The 27,715-nt window shown below is 39.6% G+C and overlaps 1 protein-coding gene across 1 annotated transcript in view; it reads right to left on the bottom strand.

The window, feature by feature from the left end:
- efna3b (ephrin-A3b) overlaps positions 1-27,233 on the bottom strand; it is a 76,745-nt gene extending 49,512 nt beyond the window's left edge. Inside the window, exon 1 of the mRNA XM_079837913.1 lies at positions 26,617-27,233. Coding sequence (XP_079694039.1) covers positions 26,617-26,723 — 107 coding nt within the window. The 5' untranslated portion in view covers positions 26,724-27,233. The remainder of the gene's footprint in view (positions 1-26,616) is intronic.
- Positions 27,234-27,715: the final 482 nt, after the last annotated feature.

The following is a 27,715-nucleotide window of genomic DNA, read 5'->3' as shown; positions in this document are numbered from 1 at the left end:
GCTGCTCAAACTGCGTTAACTCCCGATGCCGACGATGCTAGTGAAGCAGCCGCGCAAGAGAACTGACCTAATCTATCTGCGTCCGCGGCAACCACTTGCGTGTCAGGGTTTGAAAGCGCGTCTCATGTATGAAAATTATCTGTACACATGACGGGCGGCAATAATATCGCAAGAAAAGCCTGACGTGTACTGACAACTGCATTATTTAACCGTATTTTCTTCAATACAATGTTAAAGCAAGTGTCAAGTGAGTTTCATTCATAATGTTTACTTCATGTTATATGACAGTTCATACTGGAGTGAAGCCGTTCTCATCATGTGATTGGGGGAAACATTTCTGAGGGCGTGGTGAGCTCGCGCCAGGGGCGCGGATAGTGAGCCGTTGGAGGTACCATCCTACGTCACGATGTACCACAACGTCATAGGAAAATTCAACTGCAGTAGCCACCGTTCAACCTTAAGAGGGCAGCACTTTGGCGGTTTTACACCATATTTTATAGAATTAAAACACTTTATACTCAAATGTCAAAACATTTACTCGAATCAATGAACAGCATTAATAAAGCCCCAGTATTACAGATCATTAACTAAAAAAAGTTGGTTAAGGGTTTAGTTACCCTTTAAGGTGTGTAGGGGCTCAAAAACGTCTGCTCTGCTATATGTATTCTTAATTGTCCCAATGGGGGGACAGCTATAATGCTGACTAGGACAGATATAAATCAAAGAACTGTGCAGTGCTAAGTGACCAGCACTTTCTGTGTTGATTTAAGCGATGTTCTTGCTCAGCTCATCCAGTTCCCCTCTGTTCAACATTCACCCCCAATCACCCTGCAAAAATTTCATCAAACAGAGACCTTGACAGGCTTCCCCCTTCTTATATTGATAATCCAAGACGTGTCTGATGGGTGTAAACAGGCGGAGGAAGGAATCGGCAACAGACGCCCAATAACAAATTAGAAATTCACTTCTAATTATCAATGACAAAGTTGCTGGCGGGAAACTTGCATCCCTGATGGGGCGTCGCTACACTGTCGATTGATTCCAACTTCAAAACAAGACGCCAATGCCCAGTCAGGCTCTGAGAAAAGTTTATCACTAATTACGAGTGACAAAGCTGGGTTTTGGGCCCACCTCCAACCTTTCATTCCTACATTAGTGCTGTCTTTGACTGGAGGCTGGTGTATAATTATGTCAAAGTGGCGTGTCAAAACCAGAAAATATAAGCCGATTCCGATACGCTCCATTCAGTTACCCAGTGATGCCGGGGTCTCTGTTAGTGACAGCTCTTGCAGCTTTACACTCCGTTAACTTGTCTAAAAAACACACACGCACTCTCACACACGCATACAGCCATCATATAGGCAGCCAAGTGGAACTGGTAATGGTTGAGGGAGGCTTTTATTATGATGTGTATCTGCGGCTGTGAAATGGACTGGGTAATTAATACTGAAACAATCAGACTGCAACAAACATATTCCACTGGCCACTTTTGTTAGATATTTAGCAATTAATACTGTTAATCATTCAGGTGAGCTATCAAGTGTACAAGTGTGTGATAGAGTCAGTAGTTGTGTCCCAAAACAATGTAGTACGCATTTAACTAGGCACTATGTATACTCTACTATGTACTCTACTGAAAGCTACGACAGTTGAGTGCATGAAGTGTTAATTAAATGCATCCTCCAGGTATTTGAATTGCACTTCTTTTTGGAATTTTCAGTGGGAACACACTACTCACATTATTTATACAACAAAATGACATAAAATAGTTTGCGACCCATCTAGTGACACATGACTATATTACAATAAGTAAAATTTTAGCTGGTTAACACAGCTCTGTTAGTCCCATAGTTGGTCGTCAGTTAAGCCATTCTAAAGGGGAAAAACATCTTTCCATTAAATGCCGTTCAAAAGTAGCTGCTAGCAACATAGCATATAAATATTGCTAGCAACATATGCTAACAGCAAACATTGCAATTGCAAGTAGCCTAAGATGTTGTCACAGTCACTGATTATTTATGGAAGCTTCTTGTGAGATTTAATTTGACATTTTTGATTTTGTTAATATAATGATATACATAATTAACTTTAAGATTTGCCTGTCATTTCTAATCAGGCACAGAATAAAATACCCATTAAAAAGTTATCTCAGCCATAGTCCGAGTAACTTTGCGAGCATTAAAAAGTATGTTCTGTAAATTCGGACGTACTACGAACTACGCATTCTGTCACTGTCACTGTCACCATTCACAGCTGCTGTCCTGTGGCCTCATAGGATAGTACAGTATTTCAATACGCACTTTAGAATGTTGTCGGAAGTAGTAGGTCATCCGGGTACTTTTTGCCTACTGTTTTATGAATACTTTGAATTCTACGTATCTCACATACTATATGTGACCCTGGACCACAAAACCAGTCATAAGGGTACATTTTTGAAATTGAGATTTATACATCATCTGAAAGCTGAATAAATAAGCCTTCCATTGATGTATGGTTTGTTAGGACAATAGGACAATATTTGACCGAGATACAGCTATATATATATATACTGATATACTGATATATATACACACACACAACTATGAAAATTTAAATCTAAGGGTGCAAAAAAATCTAAATATTGAGAAAATCGCCTTTAAATTTGTCTAAATTAAGTCCTTATCAATGCATTTTACTAAAAATAATTTTTTATATATATTTACGGTAGGAAATTTACAAAATATCTTCATGGAATATGATCTTTACGTAATATCCTAACAATTTTTGGCATAAAAGAAAAATCGATAATTTTGACCCATACAATGGCTATTGCAACAAATATACCTGTGCGACTTTTTGCTGGTTTTGTGGTCCAGGCAGGGTCACATATAGTAGGGAAGTAGGCATATTCAGATGCTGGGATACATTCACTGGGTCCTGCACTAGCCGAGCAGCTGCCATTGAGATGAATGGGAATGCTTACATAAAGCAAACAGAAATGGTAAATTCAAATGCAGCACTGAAGGTCCAAACCAGTGTTTGACATGGTAATGTATTTAAATTTGCCGACCCCAAAACCGGACAAAGTCAAATCTCTGTGGCATTCACATCCACTTTGTCTCCGACCTCCTTCGTATGACTGACTGAGCGCGACAGAAACACAAACAGCATATGGTCCGCAATGCTGACTGTATATCACAGTGGCAGAGTCACATGAGAGTTCAATCTAATTACAATTGACCCACATTATAATTACAATTGATTGGCAGTCTGGCCTCTCTTTCGCTCTCATCTCGCCCCGTCCTGACTCCAGACTCCCCCCACCCCCCCGTCTCCTTCCTTTCCCTCTTTTTTCCTGCCTTCTCCACTCTCGTTTCAACTAGTCCACAACTAGTTTGATTCAAATTCAAATAGACCAGAGAGTCTGAACACACAACATAGGTTACAATAATGACGATATGCTACACAACACAAAACCACACACACACACGCAGCTAAAAAGCTGAAAAGGTAGCAGAAGGATATTATGTAGATTAAATAGATGAAAACACTGAAATATTATGATCAAGTAATGTATTCAGAGCTAGTGCACCGTGCATATCATAAATTGCCACACACACACACACAAAGCTTTTCGCTGGTCTGCTGCAGTCCCAGTGGAAGAATATAAGACCCCTGCGTGTTCCAGCTGCTGTACATCACATCAAAAATAATGACCCCGGGCTCCAGAAGTCGTGTGTGTGAGCCTGGCCATGCACATGTGTGTGTCTGCATAATTATGCATATGAGCAGTACTGAGCGCAAATGTTCCTGTGTGAGTGTAAGAATACACACTTGCGCACAAAATTACATGTATAACCATGATGTGCTATAGGTCACGTGCATGTGATTGAGAGTAAGTATATGTGTGCACATGAATAATGATGTATGTCAACCGTATTGTGCATGCAAGCGCTTGTTGCTCAGTGTGTGTGTGTGTGTGTGTGTGTGTGTGTGTGTGTGTGTGTGTGTGTGTGTGTGTGTGTGTGTGTGTGTGTGTGTGTGTGTGTGTGTGTGTGTGTGTGTGTGTGTGTGTGTGTGTGTGTGTGTGTGTGTGTGTGAAAAGTCTGTTCGTGTCATAGCACTGCAGAGTGTTGTCAGCTTGCTGTCATTTTGAGCCTCAGATAAGACCCAATCTCATAGCAACAACATGCCATCCCTCTATCCATTTCTCTTTCTACCCATCTCTGTTTTCCCTCCTCTCCCATCTCTCCTTTATCTCCTCATCCTCTCTCTTTCTCCACTCCCCCTCCTCTAATGAACCCTCACTCCTGAGCCTCTTCTCTCCTCTCCCTCTCTCAATTATATTTAACTCATGACAGCTGTTAGAAATATCTCCTCAGACCTGTGACAACTGCAATACTGAGGAAACTGTATATTCAACTTTTAAATGAGTTTACCTTCACAGAAGTGTCTGTGCGTATGTGTCCATAGCTTTACTGTTTATATGTAAATGTTATTTTCCACTGTACATGACAGGCTGAGATTTATGCAGATACGGAATGTGCTATTGTGTTGCGTATGAGTTCACATACATTCGTGTTAGCGAAACGCGGGTGTAATTTACTAGTATTTTTAGAAAAATGTGTACTGTTAAAGGGTTAGTTCACCCAAAAATTACAATTAGCCATGATTTACTCACCCTCAAGTCATCCTAGGTGTGTATGACATTCTTCTTTCAGACAAATAAAATCGGAGTTATATTAAAAATGTCCTGGCTCTTCCAAGTCATTTTTGAAGTCCATAAAAGTGCATCTATCCATCATATAACTGCTCCACCTGGCTCCAGGGAGTTAATACAGGCCTCCTGAAGCGGAGTGGCACGTTTGTGTAAGAAAAATATCCGATCTAATATCAGATTTAAAACTTTATAGACTAAAATAACCGCCGGAAGCTAGTTATTTTAGTCTATAAAGTTTTAAATGTGGATATTTTTCTCACACAAACGTGCCACCTTCCATAGTAGGGACATTTTTTTGTTGGTTTTCGGTGGTGGGACCTAGGTTCAGGAACAGCCTGCCAGCACAACTTAGGGCTGCTCACTCCCTATCACTTTTTAAATCTCTCTTGAAAACCCATTTGTTTTCTTTAGCTTTTAAATGATGTTGATGGTCTTATTTATTATGTGTCCCTTCGTTTTCTGTTGTGTTTATCCGATATGTACAGCACTTCGGTCAGTCCTCAGACTGTTTTTAAATGTGCTTTATAAATAAAAGAACTAGAACCATACAGGTTTGGAACAACTTGAGGGTTAGTAAATGATGACAGAATTTACATTTTTTTGAGTGAACTATCCCTTTCACATCTGGTGAATCCTAGAGCCTTTCAAAGACAGAACGTTGAAACTTTTAATTAAACAGATTGCTTGCACAGTTTGGGCATTAAAGTTACTTAAATGAGAGAAAAAAGCAGTTTCTTGGTCCATTTCAACAGCTAAAAGGCAATATCTATAACGATATAGTTCTAAAAATATTTCTAAATATAAAATAATAGCCACACCACAACTATACCGATAACGAAACAGAGAAACTATGCTGTTGGAATCACTTTCAGAATTGTTCTTTTTTTTTTTTTAGCTGATGAATGATAAATACATTCAGTCAATCAAGAATCAAGAATCCATCCTGCTTTAAAGAGCTCAAGCATTTAAAGCAGCAGATGACAAAACTGCAGCGCGTGCTTATAAACAACAATATCGTGGACACTAATATTACCGTTATAGTTATCGTTCTTGGTGTGAACAGGCCTTAAGAAACGGGTTCCGTTTCTACTAATTAAAAGCATTCAGTAGATTTGACTTTTAATTGAGTCATTTTGACACACTACCCACACTTTATGACTTCAAGTATTACAGTAAAAATACAAATTCCTCACAAAAATACTTACAGTGTATAGTAAGTCATATAGTTATAGAAATGAAGTACAATTACTACACGCGTGTTGCAGACAAAAATGTGATCTCATACATCAGCACAGAATTAAAACTAATTTAAACTCGTGTTTTTGGCTAAATAATGTAACTTTCTTTTACCCGTACTTAAATTTAGAATCATCTTATCAGTAGGCTATGTTTTACACCCCTGACAACCCACACTCAAATCGTTTTTGCATTCTCTTACTTCCGTTTATTGCAACAACAAAAAAAATGAGTCTGTACGAGTATGAATGTGTGTGCGCACGTGCGAGTAAACCCAGAGTGGAAGAAGAAAAGAGCTCTCTGCTTTCTCTCTCGACTCACCCCCACCCCCCATCTTTCTCTTTATAAATACCTACCTGTGTTCTACTCAATCCTTCTTTTCTAGACATCTCCTTTCCTTTCTCTGTCTTTCTCCCGGGATGTGACACAGAATTCTGTTAACTGCTGTGAAAATGCATTTATTACCATAAGCCTGCAATGCTAACAACTGCACTTCCCCTCACACACTCAGATAGTGGGACCTGCAGTAGGGCATTGATATTCTGTGCAACCACATACAGGCAAGAGAGGATTTGGAAGTAAAGACTTATGTACACACACACAGACACACATTTCTGATAGCACTCACAGAAACTGGTTTATTTCACAGAATCTGTTGTACATTCTCTATTATTTGGATTACATGTGAATGGAGTATGTGTCACGGAGTGTTACAGAAAAGAAGGGCTGTCAGACAGAGAATGCTTCAAGATGTAAATTGATTTAAATGCAATGAGATGGATTTTGAAGAAAAAAAATCTACGCCTGTCAATTTACGCTGTTAATTTTGTGTGATTAATTACCATCTTCATGTTTTTGTGAATCTGCAGTCAGATGCTTCTAGAGGCAAACGTTGATATATTTGAAAAGTATTCTTAAAATAATCCAACATCTGATGTCTTTCAGCAAATATTGGTATATAAACTTAAATGCAACTAATTTACTTTATTAACTGACGTATGTAAATAATTAGATTACAACTTTCAAACCATTGACTGCCTTAAAAAAACTTGCCATACACAGACAAAACCTTGAATTACACAAAATAACATGCACACACACAGACACAAACACGTACACTCATCATCAGTGTGACATAGAAACCCATTCCTCAAGCACAGTCTGACATTGGCTGATAAAAAAAGGCCATTATACAAGGTCATAATTTAGCTTGTCCATTTAAAATCTCTCCATTAAAATCCATGATGTGCACACACACACACACAAGCAGACACACACATACACGCAAACATTCAAACACACACTTACTCCCCAACTCTCGCTAATTCTCTAATTATGTTCATGATTATGGTGAACAGGGCGCACTCGTGGCCCAGCTAATGATGGCTTTAATGGCCAAAAATCCCCATTAAAAACCCCATTCTACACACACACACACACACAGATGTACATGCACATAAACACACACACACACACACACACACACACACACACTCACATAAAGGGTAAGCGCTCACTATTCTCCATTAAAAATGATGTTATATGCCAAGGGGAATATGGAAAAACTGTGTCATGGGAAGCAGCTGTTTTTTTCTTTCATTTTCTTAAAAAAGAATGAGTGTTGCACACTCATTCTTAGCAGTAAATAATCATAAGGAGCTATTTCTACATTAACTGACACTGAAAAAAAATATATTGTAGTTTCTTCTGTTATTGTAGTTTGCTTCAAGCATATTAAATAACCATTTAATTTTGCCTCACCAAACCATTTTGAGCGTAGCTGAATCCTGTTCTTAATATTTCTGTAGAAATAGACATTTCTAATTCAGTCAATGACTGTTTTCAAACTGGTTTCCCAAACACTCGTTCCATCTGGCATTGGTCAGCTAAACATAGCCACGCCCCTAAACTCAGTTGAGCCAGGGTTGCTATGCCAGCCTAGTCAGGATTCTCAAACAAACAGAGCAATGTTTTGAAAGACCCAGAGTGTTTACACTTTTTTTGTGATAAAATCAACCAACAAATGGCTTACTTACTGTGAGAAAGCATTAAAAAAATACACACTTCACTTTAAGGCACTGTAAATGCAGGTCTAAACCTCTGTACACTGCCACGCTTTAACCTGATGCACTGGCAATAAATAACATGAAAGTGTGATTTAACCACTGCTAAAAACCCTGATCACGTGGCAGTCACACTAAACTAACATGAAGCAGCAGTAACTGTGATTATAACCTGCTTGAAAGCCTCTGCTTTTCACCCTCTTCACGTTTACATTTGCATATACGATACTTTCCGAATTAGCTTGTCTGTCTAGATTAGTGCTACTCGATCTCCTACTTGTGCACTTGCGTGTGTGTGGATCACATGAGCCAGTTGTCTTTTGTTGATGTGAAAACAGGGCAGAAAGCCTCCAAACCACCCAATTTTACAGAACACACACAGGCGGGGATATATCCTGCTGTCATGTGTCTGTATATCACCAGCATGTACACGAGTCCCAGGCAGCATTTCACTATATGTGTGTGTGTTCGAAGGCTTTGAAGCCTGTCTGTGTGCAAGATAGCTGTTGTTCTGTGTGCCAGAGCTCGAAAGAGCAGAGTAACAGGAGAAGCAGAGAGAGAGAGATACAGACAGAATGAAAGAGTCCAAATGCTCTTTTTCTCCTCTATTCATTAAGATGAGATGACTCTTCCATTGACAGATTCACCTCCATCAGCCTGCTGGATGTAAATGAGCGGGAGTCACGGCTCTTCCTGTTCAAATCACAGACATTTACACTGCTCACTTCCCCTTCTTCAAAGGACAAACACAGATAAAGAGACCACACACATACACTCAGACGGACCACACACACAACCATACAAACTCATTCATTAGTGCGTATATGCACGTTTATGTCTGTGTGTGTGATCTGAAGCACACTTAATGCCTTTCTCAGCTGGACAAAAATAGCTTAAACCAGCCTAAAATAATTGTTTGCTGGTTTTAAAGGGGTTTTGGACATCTGCCAGCTGGCTGCTCTTATACACTTAAAGCGAAATCGAAGAACGAACTGGTGTGATGTCATTTCGAACACAATCAGGGCAAAACAAAGTTCGCTTGGCATTTGGAGTTTCTGGAAAAGTTTGCTCCGGCTGGTAAACACCTTCGAACTGTTGGTTCATGGCGATTACTTAAAAGGTGGGGTAAGTGCTTTCTGGTAACCGATGTTGATTTCAAAATCACCAAAACAAACACACCCCTATTTTGATAGCTCCGCCCCACACATACGTAACCCAGGCAACGACTATGGCGGAATCTGCTGTGCCAGCCGGCCGAGGGTATGATGCTATCAATAAGTGAAAGCAATGTGTGTTACTATGGTAATCCAGGTCGAATGTTCAGTGAAAAAGTCACCCCTTCCATCCCAAAAACACAAAGTTCTCATGAACAACTCGATAGCACGAGCACGACAGTCCAACTAACGAACATATTACAATTATGACAGGATTAGAGGGATGTATCGATCACGAAAAGAGGAACCAAATGAAACATATATGGGAGTATATTATCTTACTTTTCGGATACATTTTGGGAGCTGACACTTGAAACAGACAGTGAGGAGGTTTAGACGCTCCAGGTTTATACGGTGTGGAAATGAATGGGTAATTATCATCGCTGAAGTGAACGACAATACGATCGCAAATGGACAAGCAAGCAAACATGACACATGAGCATATTCAAGCAAAAGCCAGCATATATTAGTTCTGTGAAGCAAAACAAAATCAATGTTACTCGCCTATCGAGAAGAAATAAAGCAACCTCGGCCTTCGCTCCTTGAGAAAGCTGATCCGATATTTACACAGGTCCTCCTTGCCTGATCGTAAGCCTTCTTTTGTTCCTCAGACATCTTCCATATTTGTTTTTTTTTATCTGCCATCTCTCTCTTTCTGTCGTCGCTCGGCTAATGTCCGTCCTGTGTCGTGTCTTTTGAATAATGACGAGCACTGAGCGCTATCTTCTCCACGTCATTTGTAGACACACCCCTTACTGCTGATTGGCTATACGTTTGTTTTGGTCCTCGGCCATTTCTAAAGCATTTTTGAAATACCACTTACCCCACCTTTAATAGGCAGGTGCAATCTGGGCCGCCGCCTTCTGATATGGAAACCTTGTCCGGTTCATTTCCTTCTGTTTAGTCTGTAGAGGTCAGACAAGTAAAAACACTGGAGAGATGCTTTATAGTAGAAATTGACATTTCAGTTGCACTTTATTTTACGGTACATGCACTTATGTGTACTCATAGTGTACTTAAGGTTAGCTTTTGGGGTAGGTATAGGGTTAGTACCTAGTTATTATTATAGTAATTACATAGTATGTACATGGGGAACAGGACTGTAAAATAAAGTGCTACCGGAATTTCAATTCTAATTGAAAGTGACACTGTTTTTTCCATGTTTAATACTGTAAAACTGCTTGCTTTAAAGCTATATATTGTATAAAGTGACGTGATTGGACGTTTTCTCACCACTGTCATTTTTGTGGACAGCGACGGGATGTTTGTTAACAGTATGCCACTTAAAAGGTATTTCAAACTTCTTTTTACCACTAAGCAAAGAACAAAAAAGAACTTTGCCTCGAGTATATCAGGGCCTTAAAGGGATAGTTCACCCCAAAATAAAAAAAATCTGTCATCATTTACTCACTCTCAAAATGTTCCAAACCTGTATAAATGACTTTGTTCTGCTGTACACAAAGAAAGATATTTGTGACCCTGGACCACAAAACCAGTCATATGGGTAATTTTTCATCTTCTGAAAGCTGGATAAATAAGCTTTACATTGATGTATGGCTTGTAATGACAATATTTGGTCGAGATACAACTATTTGAAAATCTGGAATCTGAGGATCCAAAAAAAATCTGAATATTGAGAAAATCGCCTTTAAAGTTGTCCAAATTAAGTCCAATGCATATTACTACTAATAATACATTTTTGATATATTTACGGTAGGACATTTACAAAATATCTTCAAATCGATAATTTTGACTCATACAATGTATTGTTGGCTATTGCCACAAATATACCCGTGCGACTTATGACTGGTTTTGTGGTCCAGGGTCACATTTGGAAGAATGTTTGTAACCAAGTAGATCTCGGGCCCCATTGACTACCATAGTATTTTTTTTCCCTACTATGGTAGTCAACGGGGTCCGAGATCTGTTTGGTTACCAACATTCTTCCAAATTTCTTCTTTTGTGTACAGCAAAACAAAGAAATTCATACAGGTTTGGAATAACTTGAGTGCGGGTAAATTTTTGGGTGGACTATCTGTGGCAAGCAGGATGAGGCCAAGATCCGTAAGAACCGGGCGAGGGTCTCGAGTCTCACGAAAGGAGATCTGGATGAATAAAAGGAGGAGCGATGACGAGAGAGGACGATGCCTGGATGATGATTTATGTTACGTTTTGGTTATGTGTGTGCGGCAGTCATCCTTGAGGGACTGCCGCTTTTACTTTCGTTTTGTGTTTATTTTTATATTAAAGTGTTAAACGTTCGCCTCTTTGTTCCCTGAACTACAAACATCATTACGCTATCCCTTTAAACCATCTTAACATCTTTTTTTGTGGATAGCGTCGGGCTGGAAGACCAGTTTAGACCTGGTTTAAGCTGTTATTTCTCAAGCTGTTCTGAGGGAAATTTGCCTTGCAAAGGGGCGACATGAGCACTGTTCTATATGTTACACATTAAACTCAAAATGAAGAAAACCAACTTTCAGATAAGGACTGAATCATGGCCATTTCACAAAAAGAGGGATGACGAGACCACAGAGATGGTGTTTCTATGTAAATCATTTGTTTATAATAAAACACAGTGGTGTGAGGCGAGAGCCGGTGTTGTTCGTTTCATCATCATGAGTTGTAGTAATGAAAGGTGTGTCAAATCTGGCCTGCTTTTTGAAGTGAATAATTGGAGACTGGAAGAGGCTAGAAATACACATCATTTCCATCCGCATTAACATCCTCCCTGAAGTACGAAACAGACGCCCTCCTACCGTTGCACTGTCAAAAATGAAAAGTTGAGAAAACTAAAAATGTCATGGCGACATGATGAGACTTTCACTTTTATCAGCTTTCTCATCGCACACAACTATTTTTGTTTAGCTTTGCAGCCCTTAAAAAAAAAAGCGAAATTGTGCAATATTGAAAATCTTAGAATTTCCAGTTAGGCTAGCTGGGCAAACGTTCCAGGGGAATATGTTTGGAACATTTATATATTTGTATGTAGATTTGTGTGTATATTCAGAGCTTAGTAGCTGTAAATAAACTCAGATCAAGCCTTGAACCTCGCTGAGCGTGTGCATGGAAGTCAAATGCTCTTAAATGGTCACAATAAGGCTTGTTTCATAAATATTCTAATATTTGTTAGTTTAAATAAATGTGTAAACTTGCATGATGAATTAGCATTTAATCAAATTAGCATACCTTTATATATGATACGACCTGGAACCTGGAAAATATTAATTGGTTATCAGCTGAGAGATATTTTAATATGTATCATTATCAGGCAATATAGTATATATACATATTGGCTGATATTGAATTAAATAATAGTGCATTACCGGCTGTTTTTGCTTAATTTAATGCTTAAAGTTAGTCTTTAAAAACAATGTATAATTTATTAATATAAATTTGCTTATAATCTTGAGCAAATCTCAAATTGTTGAATATTTTTTATACTGTACATTGTAATGTAAATTCACTAAATTCACTAAATTCAGATTTTAGTATTTTATTTTAATTTTAGACAAAATAGTATATCATTTTAATACTGATCATTTATTGGTTATGACCATAACACAAAAAATAATTATCATTAATCATGTCTGCCATAATTAAAAAATATATATCAGTGCATCCAAACATGATGGAACAAATCCAAAATGCTCATAAGCACAACAATTATTTATTGGATTATTACAGTGTGCCAAGACTGCTGGGATCACTGCTCCCATCATGCTCTTGGAGAGTATCACACAGTTTGGAGATGGGTAATAAATAAAGAAATGATATTCATAATAAGAATAAAAAAAAAAGGAGATGAATGAAATGAAGGGAGGCTGAGCCACAGACGGCGAGGCGGGTATTAAAAAACATTAAATGAATAAATAGTGTGATTATGAATGACTAAGTAAAGGCGCCGTTATAGAAAAGAAAGAGCATGCAACATCTTACATGGCATCCCCTGCATTCATTGCAACCCCTCACCATGACGAAGAATAAATAAACAGAAGTGATTGGTGTGATAAGTGGATGTGGTTATGCACAACTGCCTCATTCATCAACCTCAGTTGAACTGGCATTATTAATTAAGACTGCTGCTCTTCACATAGATACAAACATCATAAAGCACATCAGGCGCGCGCACACACACACACAGACCAGCTTCAACTCAATGATAACGCAAAGTTGATGAACGAGAACCAGGTCTTCTCTGTCACTTAGATAGATCTCTCCGTTTACTCATGAATATGCACCGAGCAATTTGCATATGCAAACTCAGACTGTTATCTGATTTATGAGCGTTGCTGTTTAGTCTTTCCATCCACCTGCCAATCAAATCCCTTGTTTATGCATGGCTAATGACAATACAGGAAATAAGCAAGTTGGCTGCTTATCCCAAAGATTTTAACCTGCGCACAGCGTGAAATCAGCTCACCTCACCTGAACCAACCTGTAAGTGTGAGAGCCATCTGCATAACACCTGGACACACCTGTGCTCTCTCTTGCACACACACACAGCTGCGCAATGACCTGCACATCCAATAATCTGCTATACAGTAACGCAGTCTAACATACACTACCTTTCAAAAGTTGGGGGTCAGTAGATTGTTTCTTTTTTGGAAAGAAATTAATTCTACTTCTATCGAATTTTATCAAAAGTGACAGTAAATACATTTATAATGTTACAAACCACTTCTATTTCAAATAAATGTGGTCTTTTGAGAAAAGAAAAACAACTGTATAATGGTTTCAACAAAAATAATATGTAGTCACAGTGACGTTGGACACTCTCAACATTGATGATAATAATAAGAAATGTTTCTTGAGCACCAAATCATCATATTAGAATGATTTCTGAAGGATCATGTGACACTGAAGACTTGAGTAATGATGGTGAAAATATTCTTTGCCATCACAGGAATAAATTCCATTTTAAAATAAAATAGAAACGTTTTTTAAATATTAATAATATAAAATATACCGTTTTTTTCTGTATTTTTTTAATCAAATAATAGCATTCTTTAAAACATCTTACTAACCCCTTGTCAAAAATCGTATCATTATATTAAATATTAAAATATTACATATAAAACAAAGGCTACAACTACAAATATTTTGTGGTTAATTAAACCTCAAGTCGTCAAGTTGGAGGGTGAGCGCACATGTTCGTAAACTTACACGTATACATCTTCATAAGTTCAAAAAGTACTATTGCAGATTTACTATTGCAGCTTTAAAATGTACTATTATTATACAGTCTAACAAAAAAAAAGAGGGCAACACTTCTACAATTATTCAACTAATGCATGTATTTAACACAGGGCCCTTTTTCTAGTTCTAGCGTCTGGACAGCGATCTAACACCACTTCACTGCAGGAAGCTGAATAACAGGACACTTAAATCTTCTTTCATATGTGCCATTCGTAGCATCTTATACAGTATGTAATTTCTGAAAGGAGGGGGTATGACCAAAGGAAGCCAAAACAAAATGTTAAATGTATATATTACTTGTATACACTGATTAGCCAAAACATTATGCCTAATATTCTGTTGGTGCTCTGCGTACTGTCAAAACAGCGATGACCCGCCAAGGCATGGACTCTACAAGAAGGTGTCCTGTGGTATCTGACACCCACACGGCACACACAGGACTCATTGGACCAGGCGATCCTCTTCCACTGCTCCAAGGTCCAGTTCCGACGCCCATATTCCCGTTGTAGATGCTTTTGACGGTAGACAGGAGTCATCATAAGCTCTCAGATTTTTCTGTGGCTACACAGTCCCATCTACAGCAGAGTGCAATGCACTGTGTTCTGACACATTCCTCTCATTACCACCATTACATTTTTGTGTGACTTGTGCCACAGTATACCTTCTGTTGGCTCGGACCAGATGGGATAGTCATCGTTGCCCTTGTGCATCGATGAGCCTTGGGCGCCCAACACCCTGTGTGTGTGTCCCTCCTCATACTACTGTTACTGTAAATTCTCACCACTGCTGACTGGGAGCAACCCAGCCTTGCCGTTTCAGAGATACTCTGACCCAGCCGCCTTGCCATAACAATTTGGCCCTTGTCAAAGTCGCTCAGATCTTTCTTCCTGCCCATTTCTTCTGCATCCAACGCATTGATTACGAGAACTGATTGCTTGCTTACCATCTATACTCAGACTGTTAGGAGAAAATCAACGATATTCACTTCACCCGTGACTGGTCATGATGTTTTGGCTCATCAGTGTATATACAAGTATATTCAAACAAGATTTTCAAATATTTCACTTTGAAAAAATGTACACAATAGTCAGACCATGCATTTTCACCTAGCTGTAAATAGAAGCAGTAACCATAGAAACAAATGGTTGCTTGAGCACTTTACATTAGGATCATTATCAGATGGAACATTGACAAAACATAAATACTGTCACTGTGGGTCAATGTATTTCAACATGTTGAAATTATGTGACCCGCGGTGTTTTACTATTCAGAGAATCCTCACACACATTGGCTGACACTTCTGCAGATACGCTAGTAGCGTAGTTCGGTGTAGTTTGGTGAAGCGAAGAACGGAAATTAGACAACGGAGACAACGGAAGAATCAGTACCTGAATGGCTGAAGAAGCAGAAAAGATCTGAAGGCAAAAGACAGAAAGAGCAAAAAAGACCAAAACGAGCGTAAACATCTGTACGGTTTACTCAAGGTGGAAAGATTCTTTTTTGTTGGACAGTTAAAGCTGCTGTCCGTAACTTTTTTTGTGTTCAAGATTTACAAAAACTATAAAATGAGAATGTACAACATGAATCCATTTTCCAAACTGTGTTTTTGTCTTACCCTGAATCATTATGGTACACTTATAATAAGTGTTTATATTGGGACTATTTCAGACCGGTCTGGTAGGAACCGCTGCGGAGGAGCACAGTCCCTGCGTGACTCGCCATAGACATAAACAGAGAGAAGTAGCTCCGGCTGCAATGTTCTTCCACAAGACGCATGCAGTTCTGTTTATTAAAGGGTTAGTTCACCCAAAAATGAAAATTATGTCATTTATTACTCACCCTCATGTCGTTCGACACCCGTAAGACCTCCGTTCATCTTCGGAACACAAATTAAGATATTTTTGTTGAAAGCCGATGGCTGAGAAAGGCTTCAGATAGGCCTCCATTGGCATTCAGTACATTTACACTCCCAAGATCCATGAAAGGCACTTAAAACGTCGTTACAAAGTCCATCTCACCACAGTGGCTCTACAATAATTTTACAATGCGACGACAATAGTTTTTGTGCGCAAAAAAAAATCCAAATAACGCCTTTATCCAACTTGTTCTTGTCTTCCGTGTAGGGATGAAACGATTACCGGTTTCACGATAAACCACGATAAAATTTAGTGACGGTTAGTAATATCGTATAAAATTTTATTATCATTAAAACCGCGTGTGATTATCACGGTTGTGAAAAGCGTCAGTCAGGCGCAGCACCGCTGTTTTTTGAATGATAAGAAATGGCAGAAGGCAGTGACAGCACTTCTGGGGATTGTTCAGCCTCTAAAAGGACCAAATCTGAGGTGTGGTCATATTTTGGCTTTTACAAAAGTCCTGAGGGAAACTTAATCTAAGATGGTCACCCTGTCTGCAGAACATGCCAGAAGAAAGTCACTGTAATAGGGGAAACACTTCAAAACTACGAACGGCAAGTGGACTTTGACCTCAATACCAAAACTACATCTGGGAAATAATAACGTGAAGCGAACGAACAAATTTAGTCAAGACTAACATTTAAGGGATAATAATCAGGGCTTGACATTAACAACCGCCATTTGCGGGTGTAAGTTAACGTTATTTCGGCTGCACACTAGTCACTCTGGCTGTTGAACTTATAATAGTCTTCTCAAAAGCCATCTGTTATAATCGCGTTGCGCATTATAACCACTCACATGTGTTTCTATTGAGTTTATGAATGCAATGTCTCATAATCAGAGGCGTTCAGATTAGCCGGAGTTTCATTCAGAGCGCGCGCCGCGCTCACTCGCTGAAATCTACACTAAAAGCAGAGATAAACGTGCGATGTATGCAGGAGATTCATTCATCATATAGTGGTTGTACTGTTTTTGTTCTATTTCAGCAGCGAAAATGGTTTTAAAAACACAGCAGAAGCACAGCGCATCTGAAATGACTGGCATAACGCTGGTGAATTTAGGGACCGTCTCTAAAGTTACACACAACATTGGTAACGTTACACGTTTCAAACTTCAGCATTTGAAGAGAATGACAGTCATAAAACTGACTGTAAAGTGATCATTTAGGTGTCAGGTATGATGCACACATTTTGATATTTAATAAAATAAACTGTCAAATCATATGGAAATATGGATATGCATTATTTCACTTGGATACTGTTTGGGCTCTAACACAAAATATGCTAGATTTAAATGCATCATTGCTGAACACTGTAAATATATTCTCAAGCAATATTCTCATCAGAGATAATATTAGAGATTATATTTACGACAAATTATTATTATTTATGCGTTATGCGTTGCTATTGACGACGGCCATTAAGGAAGGAAATCCCACAGAATCTAGCTTAAAAAAGTGCATAGAGCTGCTTGATTTATTTGTTGTTTGTTGATTTTCAAATATAAAACTTGTTGAAATGTTTTAAGTGTGTGCATCAGTTCTTTTTGAACACTTTCATCTCGTTTGAACAAAACCGTGATAATATTGATAACCGTGATAATTTGGGTCACTATAATCGTGATGTTAAATTTCCATACCGTTTCATCCCTACTTCCGTGTGTGCCTCCACGACGCATGCGCGAGAATATGACGCAGATTCCGGCGTTCGGACATATGACCCAGAAGCAATTTGTTTACAAGCAGAGGAAGATGCACGTATCTAAGAATTCGTTGAATTCTACATTGATTGTGCTTTAGGTCTCGGCGTAGTGCTCAAATGGGGCTAAAGTGTGCATTTCATGGGTTCCCGAACCCCGGCGCTACGTCATATTCTCGCGCATGCGTCGTGGAGGCACACACGGAAGACAAGAAGAGGTTGAATAAAGTCGTTATTTTGATTTTTTTTTCGCACAAAAACTATTGTCGTCGCATCGTAAAATTATTGTAGAGTCACTGTGGTGAGATGGACTTTGTAACGACGTTTTAAGTGCCTTTTATGGGTCTTGGGAGTGTAAATGTACTGAATGCCAATGGAGGCCTATCTGAAGCCTTTCGCAGCCATCAGCTTTCAACAAAAATATCTTCATTTGTGTTCCGAAGAGGAACGGAGGTCTTACGGGTGTCGAACGACATGAGGGTGAGTAATTAATGACAGAATTTTCATTTTTGTGTGAACTAACCCTGTACCGCTAGAGCGCAAAAAGTTACGGACTGCAGCTTTAAGTGAATTAATTTTTGTGTAAACGCTCTGTAAAACTCATGATTATCAGTCTAATTTACATAAAACTCCACGTTGATACGATGAGAGCAGCAAAGATAACACTAGCTAAAGAACTAATGAATGAGTCTTTAAAAAAATCTTTAAGTAACCTTAGCTATTCGACCCCATTTAACCCTTAAAATGTGATTTATATAGCCTAATGTGCCATGGTTGATTCAATAATTAGAATTTTTCAATCATATTTTTGACTGGAAGACAGTTGAGTTAGGAATTAGCACAAAAACAAACTTTGATAGGCCCCACAGTTTCACCCAACACTGATTTGTAGACTTTCTGTTCAGTCCAGGCTGGTGCTTTCCACTCGTTTTCTGTAATTGTGCTCTAACAGAGCGGAGCTGGTCTCCCCTGAAGTCCACACACACACACACACACACACACACACACACACACACACACACACACACTTCACCTGTGTACACATGTGTTTAAAGTGCGCTTTTCTCCATTACATACCACAGCGTTCCCTCATGTGACTGTAATGAAGCGTTCACTGAGAATGTGTGAACATAATCTATCCTTTCGTCAGCAGATGTGTGTTTGCCAAGGAAAACCAGCAGTTCATATGTATTTATTCAACCCTGTTTTCTCAATTATGCATCTGAGAGGGTTCGGTATTTTTTCTGGGACACGCATCACTGGAGCGAGAGTGTAGGGCCGTTAGGATCACTGCCCACTCCGTGCTCAGTAATTGTCAGTGTGTGTATGTGTGCGAGCTCAAGGTACACTCTCAGCTATAACTCTCTTAGAAGATGAATGAGGAGGCAGTGGTCTGGTTGCTTTGTTTTCGTTTTTTACCTCATAGCCGACGGCGCCTCTCTTACTGTTTACACCAAATGTGCTCTGCTCGAAACAAAGACGTTTAGTTGTAGAACACACACACACGCGCGCGCTCTGTATCACACCCCTGAGTCCAAACACTATCCAGAGAATACTAGCTTGTTCTGTCTAGTCCACAGCGAGGAGAGACAGAGTGACTGTGCAGCTCTGGCTGTAGACCCAAATTCAGCACACTGACCACAGTTATTAGCATGCTATGCTACATTTAGGCTCTGACTAATGAGAATAAGCGGACATACAGCGCGAGAAAATAGTGCGACATTCAGCAATACAATGTTTAAATATCACAGCTTTAAATCACTCTCTCTCTCTCTTTCTCTGTGCTGTATAACTAGGCCAAGCTGAGGTAACAGGGTGTCATCAGTGTTGCAGAGTGAGAGCAGTTATGAAGAGAGAGGGAAGTCATATATAATGCTAGCTTACAGGCTAATTTCCCCACATGCTTTTTTTTTAAACCAAAACAAAGTACGCACTTCGTGGAACACAAAAATAATGAGGAACACTGTAGCTAGTTGTAAAATGGGGTTCATGTCCACACTTTCTACTGTGCAGTGGGCCGAAAGTGTGTAATAGCATTTGCTGTAGAAGTCTTATTAAAATTAATCCTTGAAAATAAGCCAGTTTAATTTGGTTTTATCACGTAGCATATCCGCCCCGTGCTGCTACCGATGCTAATGCAGTTAGACAGCTCTCTCTGCATGCTGGAACTGGATGGAAGAGGCACTTTTCATTTCTCAGCACAGTGAGAACTCTAGTGTAAAGCTAAAAGCACATGGAGGCGCAGATATAATCCTGTGGCGCTAAACACCTAAGGCATAAGCTGGCCCACGCGAAATCGGTGTGTGTGAAATGGCTCTTGCGTGTTGTTTTATTAAATATTTTGACTATCGCTTCCAGTTACCGATAAGACTGTACTTAGACATTTCATGAATATTCTTCAAAATCAGAAGATTGAAAACGTTCTTAAAAAAAACGTCTGTAAATTTTGCCTTGCTGCAAGTATGTGTGATTAACATCAAATACTATACGTTCACTCAGTATGATTTTAGGGATCATAAAAGATTTATCTTGCCGTAGAGCAATACTTTTCAATCTATTTGACTCAAGGCTTCAAGATCATTTTCAAGGTATACATTTTATTAACAAACTTCGGGAGGAACACGTTCAAACGATCTATCCAAGCAGCACAAGAGGATATAGCCTATATATATAGCCGACTCACCTATGTTCCTTGACAGTTTTCTGCATCCCTCCTTACTTTTGGCTGGTTACTATCCCATAAGGGGGGAGGACTCTAGCCTGGCTCCGCCCTCCTACGTACTTCCGCTCAATTTTCATTTTCTTTCAGTACTCCATCTGGGACTGCGGTATATTCTTTCTCCGAACAAATTTTTACCAGTCCAATCAGCGAACAGAGGGAGTGACTGAGAACGATGACGTTGATGTTGTGTGCTAGTTTGAGTTGTAGTTCAGTAATGGTGGCGGAGAAAGATGCGAGTGAAGCCATTCATTCCGTTGTGGCGCCGCTGCCGAATATCCAGAAGTTAAAGCCTTTCCAGCTCGCTCCGTTAGTGGGGAAGGAGTTGGCTGAAGCCCTATTCGGACGGTAATTGTTTCTCGTGGGGTCGGAAGGTAATGTCATCATTTACAGTCAGTGTGATTTTATTGCCGTCCATCTCCCACCACCCGCGTAAAAATTACAGACAGTTTGAGACAAACACCAAGGTTGTGTGGTCATTTAATTGCTGTCCGAATACACATCTCTGAGTTTTCAAGAATATATCACTACAAAATTCACTGTATATATCTTTTTTGGCCACTGCAGAACACCGTGCGCTGTAATTTGGATGCATTTCTAGACTTGTATTACTTTAAATGCTGTAAAGTATTTACAAGAGCAATATATTTCATTCATTTGTAAACATTTGAATTGGGACGTTATTTACGGCAGCATTTATCATACCAAGCATATGATATTTTATTTACAGCAATCATGTTACGGACCACGTGAGCAGCCAGCGCGTTCCCGATGACAAAACTCTCCCCTCCACTGTGAATAAATCACAATCCGAATGCACAAGTTTTTTTTCACTGAGGTGGTGTGCACAATCTGCAGTTATTTTTACGGATTTCCATGTGAGAAACAGAGGCGAACGGCGCATGATATGCGTCACGACCAAACGTTAGCGATTGGTTATGGCAGATACAGAGTGGCTCTGGGCAGATCCAATAGTTTTAAACTTCAACAGACTACCCGCCTTTAAGGAGGCAAACACTTGTCAATGGAGAGTGGCAGGGGCGCCGCTAGCAGGGCCCTATGAAAGAATATAAGGTTGGCCCCCTACCGTACCAAACATACAAGCCAACCTATAGCGATCCAAAAACGTTGTCAGCAATTTAATTAGGTATATTTGTGTTAAATAGCACAATACCTGCTTCTCATCTCCATCACCTTCTCCTTCCTGACCTACATATTTCCATTCCCACAGCTGAGCATTGGCTGATACAGTCTTTGCAAACTGATTGTTTCTGTCGCTCGTTTAAAGCTTCTATCGTAACACAGCCGTTTAGTTTAGCTATACATCTCATCTTGCACTTCATGGCCGTTAACTGAAGCGTCGCGCTGGAATTCGCGCTCAGCAGCTGTGAACATAAAACCCACAGAACTTTGTATATGTTCGATTGATCGTATTTTATTTTGATAATGAACAGGCTGCGATGTCAAATTGGCAGTGCTAGAACTGACATATGATGTGCGTGCGAGAGGCGCGATCACTTGGATTTTTCCCTCAGTTAGTGGAAACAACTTAATATTCTGTTATTTATAGTCCTTTTATTTGTGTACATTAAAATGTACTCAGTTTTGATGACCGGACTTAGGCTATACTTCTTTGTCGAATGCGAAGACATCTCTCATTTGACAATTTACCATCTGATCTCACTCAGTGATTCTAGGCTAGGACAGGACGGAACCATGCAGTGAATGGGGGGAAATGCAGAAATAAGACATCATTTTGTTTTATTTGTTACTCTGGTAGATTATACATTTATAATTTTTATAATTTAGAATCAGAGTCCTGCACGGGTGCGGGTACCCGCGAATATTGCTGAAACGGGTGAAAAACATCCTACTGTGTCGGATACGGGTGTGGGTCGGGTCGGACAAGGGAGAAACACGGGTCTAAACACAGGTTTTAAACAGTCAAGTGCAAACGAATAAAGGCCTATATATAAAAATATATGCATGTATATTGTAGATGTGTTCCTAAAAAAATGCACTTACAAAAATATGCCTTGCCTGTATTTCAAGTTGATCAAATAATTTCAAATCCATATCAGTTTATTGGTGGCCGCGCGGCGCGCGCCCTCCCAGGAGAAACACAACCGCGCGCGCGCGATCTGCCGGCACTGCAGTCGTAGAGATGGATCATGAGGACTTGAAGAAAAGATAGCCACAAATGTGGAACTTCATCGCTGAGGAAGCATGCTGATGACTGTGGTAACAAACCAAGCACAAGTAGTTCTATCGAACAGTATTTTTGTTATGTTTCCTGAGTTTGGTCTCTTAATAACACTGTCTAAGCCACGTTAAGCGTTTTTCACATTAAGCGTTTTAGAATGTCCTGGCTGAAGTTGTCCTCGTGTTAATGGTCGTGTAATAACTTCTGTATGCTGGCAATAAACATTTTTGTAAGTGTGTCTATAATGTGATACGCTAAACTGATTTTATTGCGGGTCGGGTGTCGGTTCTATTTTAAGCGGCTCGGGTCGGTGCGGATTTTATTTAATGCTGTTGTCGGAAAACGGGTCGGATGCGGTTTTAAGCACTGCGGGAGCGGGTGTACAAAATCGGACCCATGCAGGACTCTGCTCTGTACAAATGAAATGTAGGAAAGTCTGGTAAGACCAGGCTAGGAGAACTCTGGGTTTGGGCCAAATTCAGAGCTCGGAGCTTGCAGCCCTCCACTATATATATAGGATATATATACAGGGTTTTTCCTACATTGAAATTTTTTTGGCGGCCGCCAAAACAAATTTTTGTCCCGCCAAAGCTTTATTTGATGAGTTATTGTGATTTATGAATGATGTAGAATAGATGCTGCGCTTGTAACTGAGTGTCAGAGAGAACGATCAAAGCTCCTCCCCCGCTCGCACGCTCTCTGTCTTCAAAATAAGCATTCTTAGCTTTCTAATATTTCACATATTACGTTAATCAAAATCAAAAGGTCGGAAGACCGAATCCATGTTGCACGTGGCGCTATCAGACGATGCTTTCCTTTCATTACCGCTGGGTGTGAAATGCGCTCAAAAAACATTGACTGATTCTCTGACCAGCTGACATAAACCATACTTTCAATAAACGGGAAACAAATCCTATTCGATTATGAACGGTTATTAAGTGTTTTCTGTGTGTTGACAAATCTTTTGCGATGTTCTAACAGACGGGATTCGCACACAACGCGTCTGCTGATGTCCGATTCGCCACCTAATGACTCCTTTGAACCGAATAATTTTAACGACTGGTTAGAACCATAGGTTAGAACAACTGATCTGTCCAACACTGAACTAATGAATCAGTTTAATCATTTACTCTGAATACGTCTGAAATGAGAACACAAGTGTGCTTACACAATTTAGCAAGAGTGGGTGTAAGAGTTAGTTTTAATTATCCACAGTCTTTCAGCTTATTTATGTTCATAATGTGTAGTAAAATAAATAGCCTATACATCACTTAGTTTAGACTGGAGTGAGGTGAACCCAGAACAAAGTTGTTGTTAGCTAGCTGATCATTTTATGAAATTGTATATGGCAGAAAATTAGGCTATTTGTTCATTTTTTTCTTACTACTTTTTAATATTGATATTATTATATACCAAAACAATTATCAGTAAATAGTGTAAAAATTAGGAACAAAAACAAACATCAAGGTATCCCACATGAAAAAATACTATAGTATATTATAGTATTTACAACACTTTGTTAATTTACTGTAGTAAGTATAGTACGGTTCAAAAACACTATAGTATTTACTAGAGTAATTTTACTATAATATACTACAGTATTTTTTCATGTGGGATCAAAATAAGATAAGCAAAAGTTACAAACTTTCTTTGAATTTATTTAAAATGTATTGTCAGTATTGCGCTTGCAGATCACGCGGGTAGGGTACTTTTCTACTGTGCGTGCGTGTGTGTGTGTGTATGGATGACCATGTCTGTCAGCCACCACCGAAGACCATTTTTGACCCAGGAAAAACCCTGATATATATATATATATATATATATATATATATATATATATATATATATATATATATATATATATATATATATATATATATATATATAGTGGATATATATATATACCTTGAAAATATATTTAATTGATTAATAATATTAATTGTAATAATAATATATTCATTTGAATAATTTTAAGTCTTCCTGCAGCCCTCTTAGAAGTTTGTTGAGGCCCCCTAGTGGGTCCCAGCCTCCTGGTTGAAAACCACAGTCTTTATTCAAGATTCAGACTATAAATGTTTGCATTTGCATGGCTCTACAGAGATAGAATCCATTAATTCAGAGAGGATGTGTGAGTTCTGTCATCCTATGAACACAGAAGATAAGGATCATATAGTCCCATGAGTAAAATATGAATGATAAAATGTGTATATACAAAGGCCCAAACTGCAAAGGGGTGAAATTCGAAGAGGGGCAAAATTATAATATATAGGGGGTGTCCAATATCGATTTTAGGACCATAAAAATCATACAGAGTGTGCCCAGCTTAAAAAAGGCTCCAGACTGTCATATAATCACTGTAAAATGTGTGAAGGGTGAGTAAGTGATTGAGATTTAGATAGGAGTACCTGTAAATAAGAGGCTCTCAGGAAGGTGGGCTGCTGCAGGCCCATGTGTGTAATTTGATTTTGATTAGGCCAAATTTGTATTCTGCCCCAAGCTACTTATTAGTGTGAACAGTACCTGTAAAACTAGGTCAATTCCTGCAGTGTTTCATAGGTTTTAAAACTGGTAGTGCCAGATGACAAACCAATACACCTCTAATACACCACATCTGTATCCGCTCCGTTGCTCTAATTCACCGTTCAGTCAGACCGTGACCTAAACACCTCAGTCATTCTAATATGAAGTCAAATAATGAAGTGTGAGAGAAAGAGAGACTGAGAGAGAGTGTGTGTGTGTGTGTGACAGTGAGAGATGCTGAGATTGAATGGTGTCACAAGGCAGGCATATTGAGGTCATTTTGAAAAAGTGCTGCTAATTACAGCAGATGGAATGAAAAGAAACTGGGGACTATACACTGGGCTCCGTGTATGATGCTGAAAGAACAGGGGGGGGGACAAACGGAGACTCCCTGTGAGAAACATAGGAGTGTGAGAGAGCGGAGAAGTGATGGAAAGAAACACAACGAGGAGAGAGAGAAAGAGGTTCTGTGAGGACAAAAGAGCAAACCTAACTATAATGTACAGCAGATACTTAACTGTACAAGACTCATATTCGGGGAAGAAGTCACTTCTTGTCATGTCAGTACATACATCTAGAGTCTCAAGTGATAATTTCCATGTTTTCTGGTCGACTTTGACACTACACTTGAGCCTTGAGGCATAAAACTGTAACGCTGCTTTGTGTCAATTACTTTAGCTAAAAGCAAATGAAACAAAGACCTCAGAAGAGCTACAATTTGAACCAATGAGGGACTACAAAACACTACTATTCAACAAACATCTGCCTAACCTACATGTGGTTGTTTTCAAAATCAAGAAGTTTAGAAAATCTATCACTCCTTTAAAAAAAAAAAGCATTATCAAAACAAATACCTGCATTGATTATGGTAATACAGAGAGATGCGCAAACACTCACAATACACACAAACATGACACATCCCTAAAAGCTCCTGTCCTGGTCTACTGACGCACCTGCCCCATGAGGGAATCCCATTGAATTCTAGATATCTCTAAACTGGTTTCAATATAGATAAAATGTCATTTGGTTTATATCGTAGCTACTCTCCCGGCTGAAAAACATTTTAAAGCGGGGGTTAGCGATTCTTTTTAAACCAGTTTAAATTAAATTAGGCCTTATTAGTGGGAAAATGACGATAAAAGCTACTTACAATATGTTTGAACTGTTCCAGTGTACCGCGTGCCTGGCTGCAGTCACCAGGTCAAAGTTCGTGCAGGTGAGCGTCAGAATAAAAAGACAGAGCGCGAAGAGTGCCATAATCCCTCGATTTCTCTCGCTTTTCTTCCCAGTCTTGCAAGATCTTCTCACCCCACGCGACTCTGCGCTGGAACCATCCCGTTCGGTAAAGAAGGACAGGAAGAGATGCGACCTGAAGCGCAGCTCGCTCAACTACTTAGATACGGCTTTTCTCGATCTGTATGTTATATAAGTGTTTAAAAAGTCAGAATCCATGGCGAAGACCCCCTCCCTCTGTCCCCATGGCGTCAACCCAAATCCAATGGTCCAATTGGAGACCACCGCTGTTCGCGCGCTGATGGATCTCCACGGACGGAGCAGGGAGATGCAGGCAACCGGGTGGTGGGACTTTAAATGCGGGAAAGAGAGATGTACTCCCTGCAGCGCTGGAGAAACTCGGGAGATAACGAGGCTCCGTGATTGTAAAACTAAATTCTCTCTTGTTTGTGCTGCTCTTGAGATCGTATCTGGTTGGATGCGCGTGGAGAATCCTGCGCGCGGCTGCGGGATGTTTCACACTTACAATTGTGTGACGAACAAGTGCTCGAGCGAGTTTTATTCGCTCTCTTTGGCCATATCCACTGCTCTCTCTCTCTCTCTCTCTCTCTCTCTCTCTCTCTCTCTCTCTCTCTCTCTCTCTCTCTCTCTCTCTCTCTCTCTCTCTCTCTCACACACACACACACACACGCGCTGTTTGGTAGGCTGTGCTCGTTCAGTCACCAGCTCCGCCTCCTGTCCAGGACAAAAGCGCGCGTCCGTGACTCCTTTGGCTCCAGCTCTCGTCTTTCAGAGACGCTTTCAGATAACATGCTCTCGCGACGGAGGAGAAAAACTTTAATCTATATAGGCTAACTAAACAATTACGACGGGGACCGTTCCTAGTGCAGTTTTAATTACCTACCACCACAATCCTCTTCCTGTCTGCCAGAGTGCAGTGCTTTATATCCTATTATCCGCAAACCTCCATCCTTCTATACACACCTGCGCGCTCTCTCTCTCTCTCTCTCTCTCTC

Source organism: Gobio gobio (genome assembly GCF_949357685.1).
Source record: "Gobio gobio genome assembly, chromosome: 15".
Taxonomy (NCBI): Eukaryota; Metazoa; Chordata; class Actinopteri; order Cypriniformes; family Gobionidae; genus Gobio; species Gobio gobio.
Note: the sequence above shows the minus strand (reverse complement) of the source record. Positions and strands in the feature narration are given on the sequence as shown.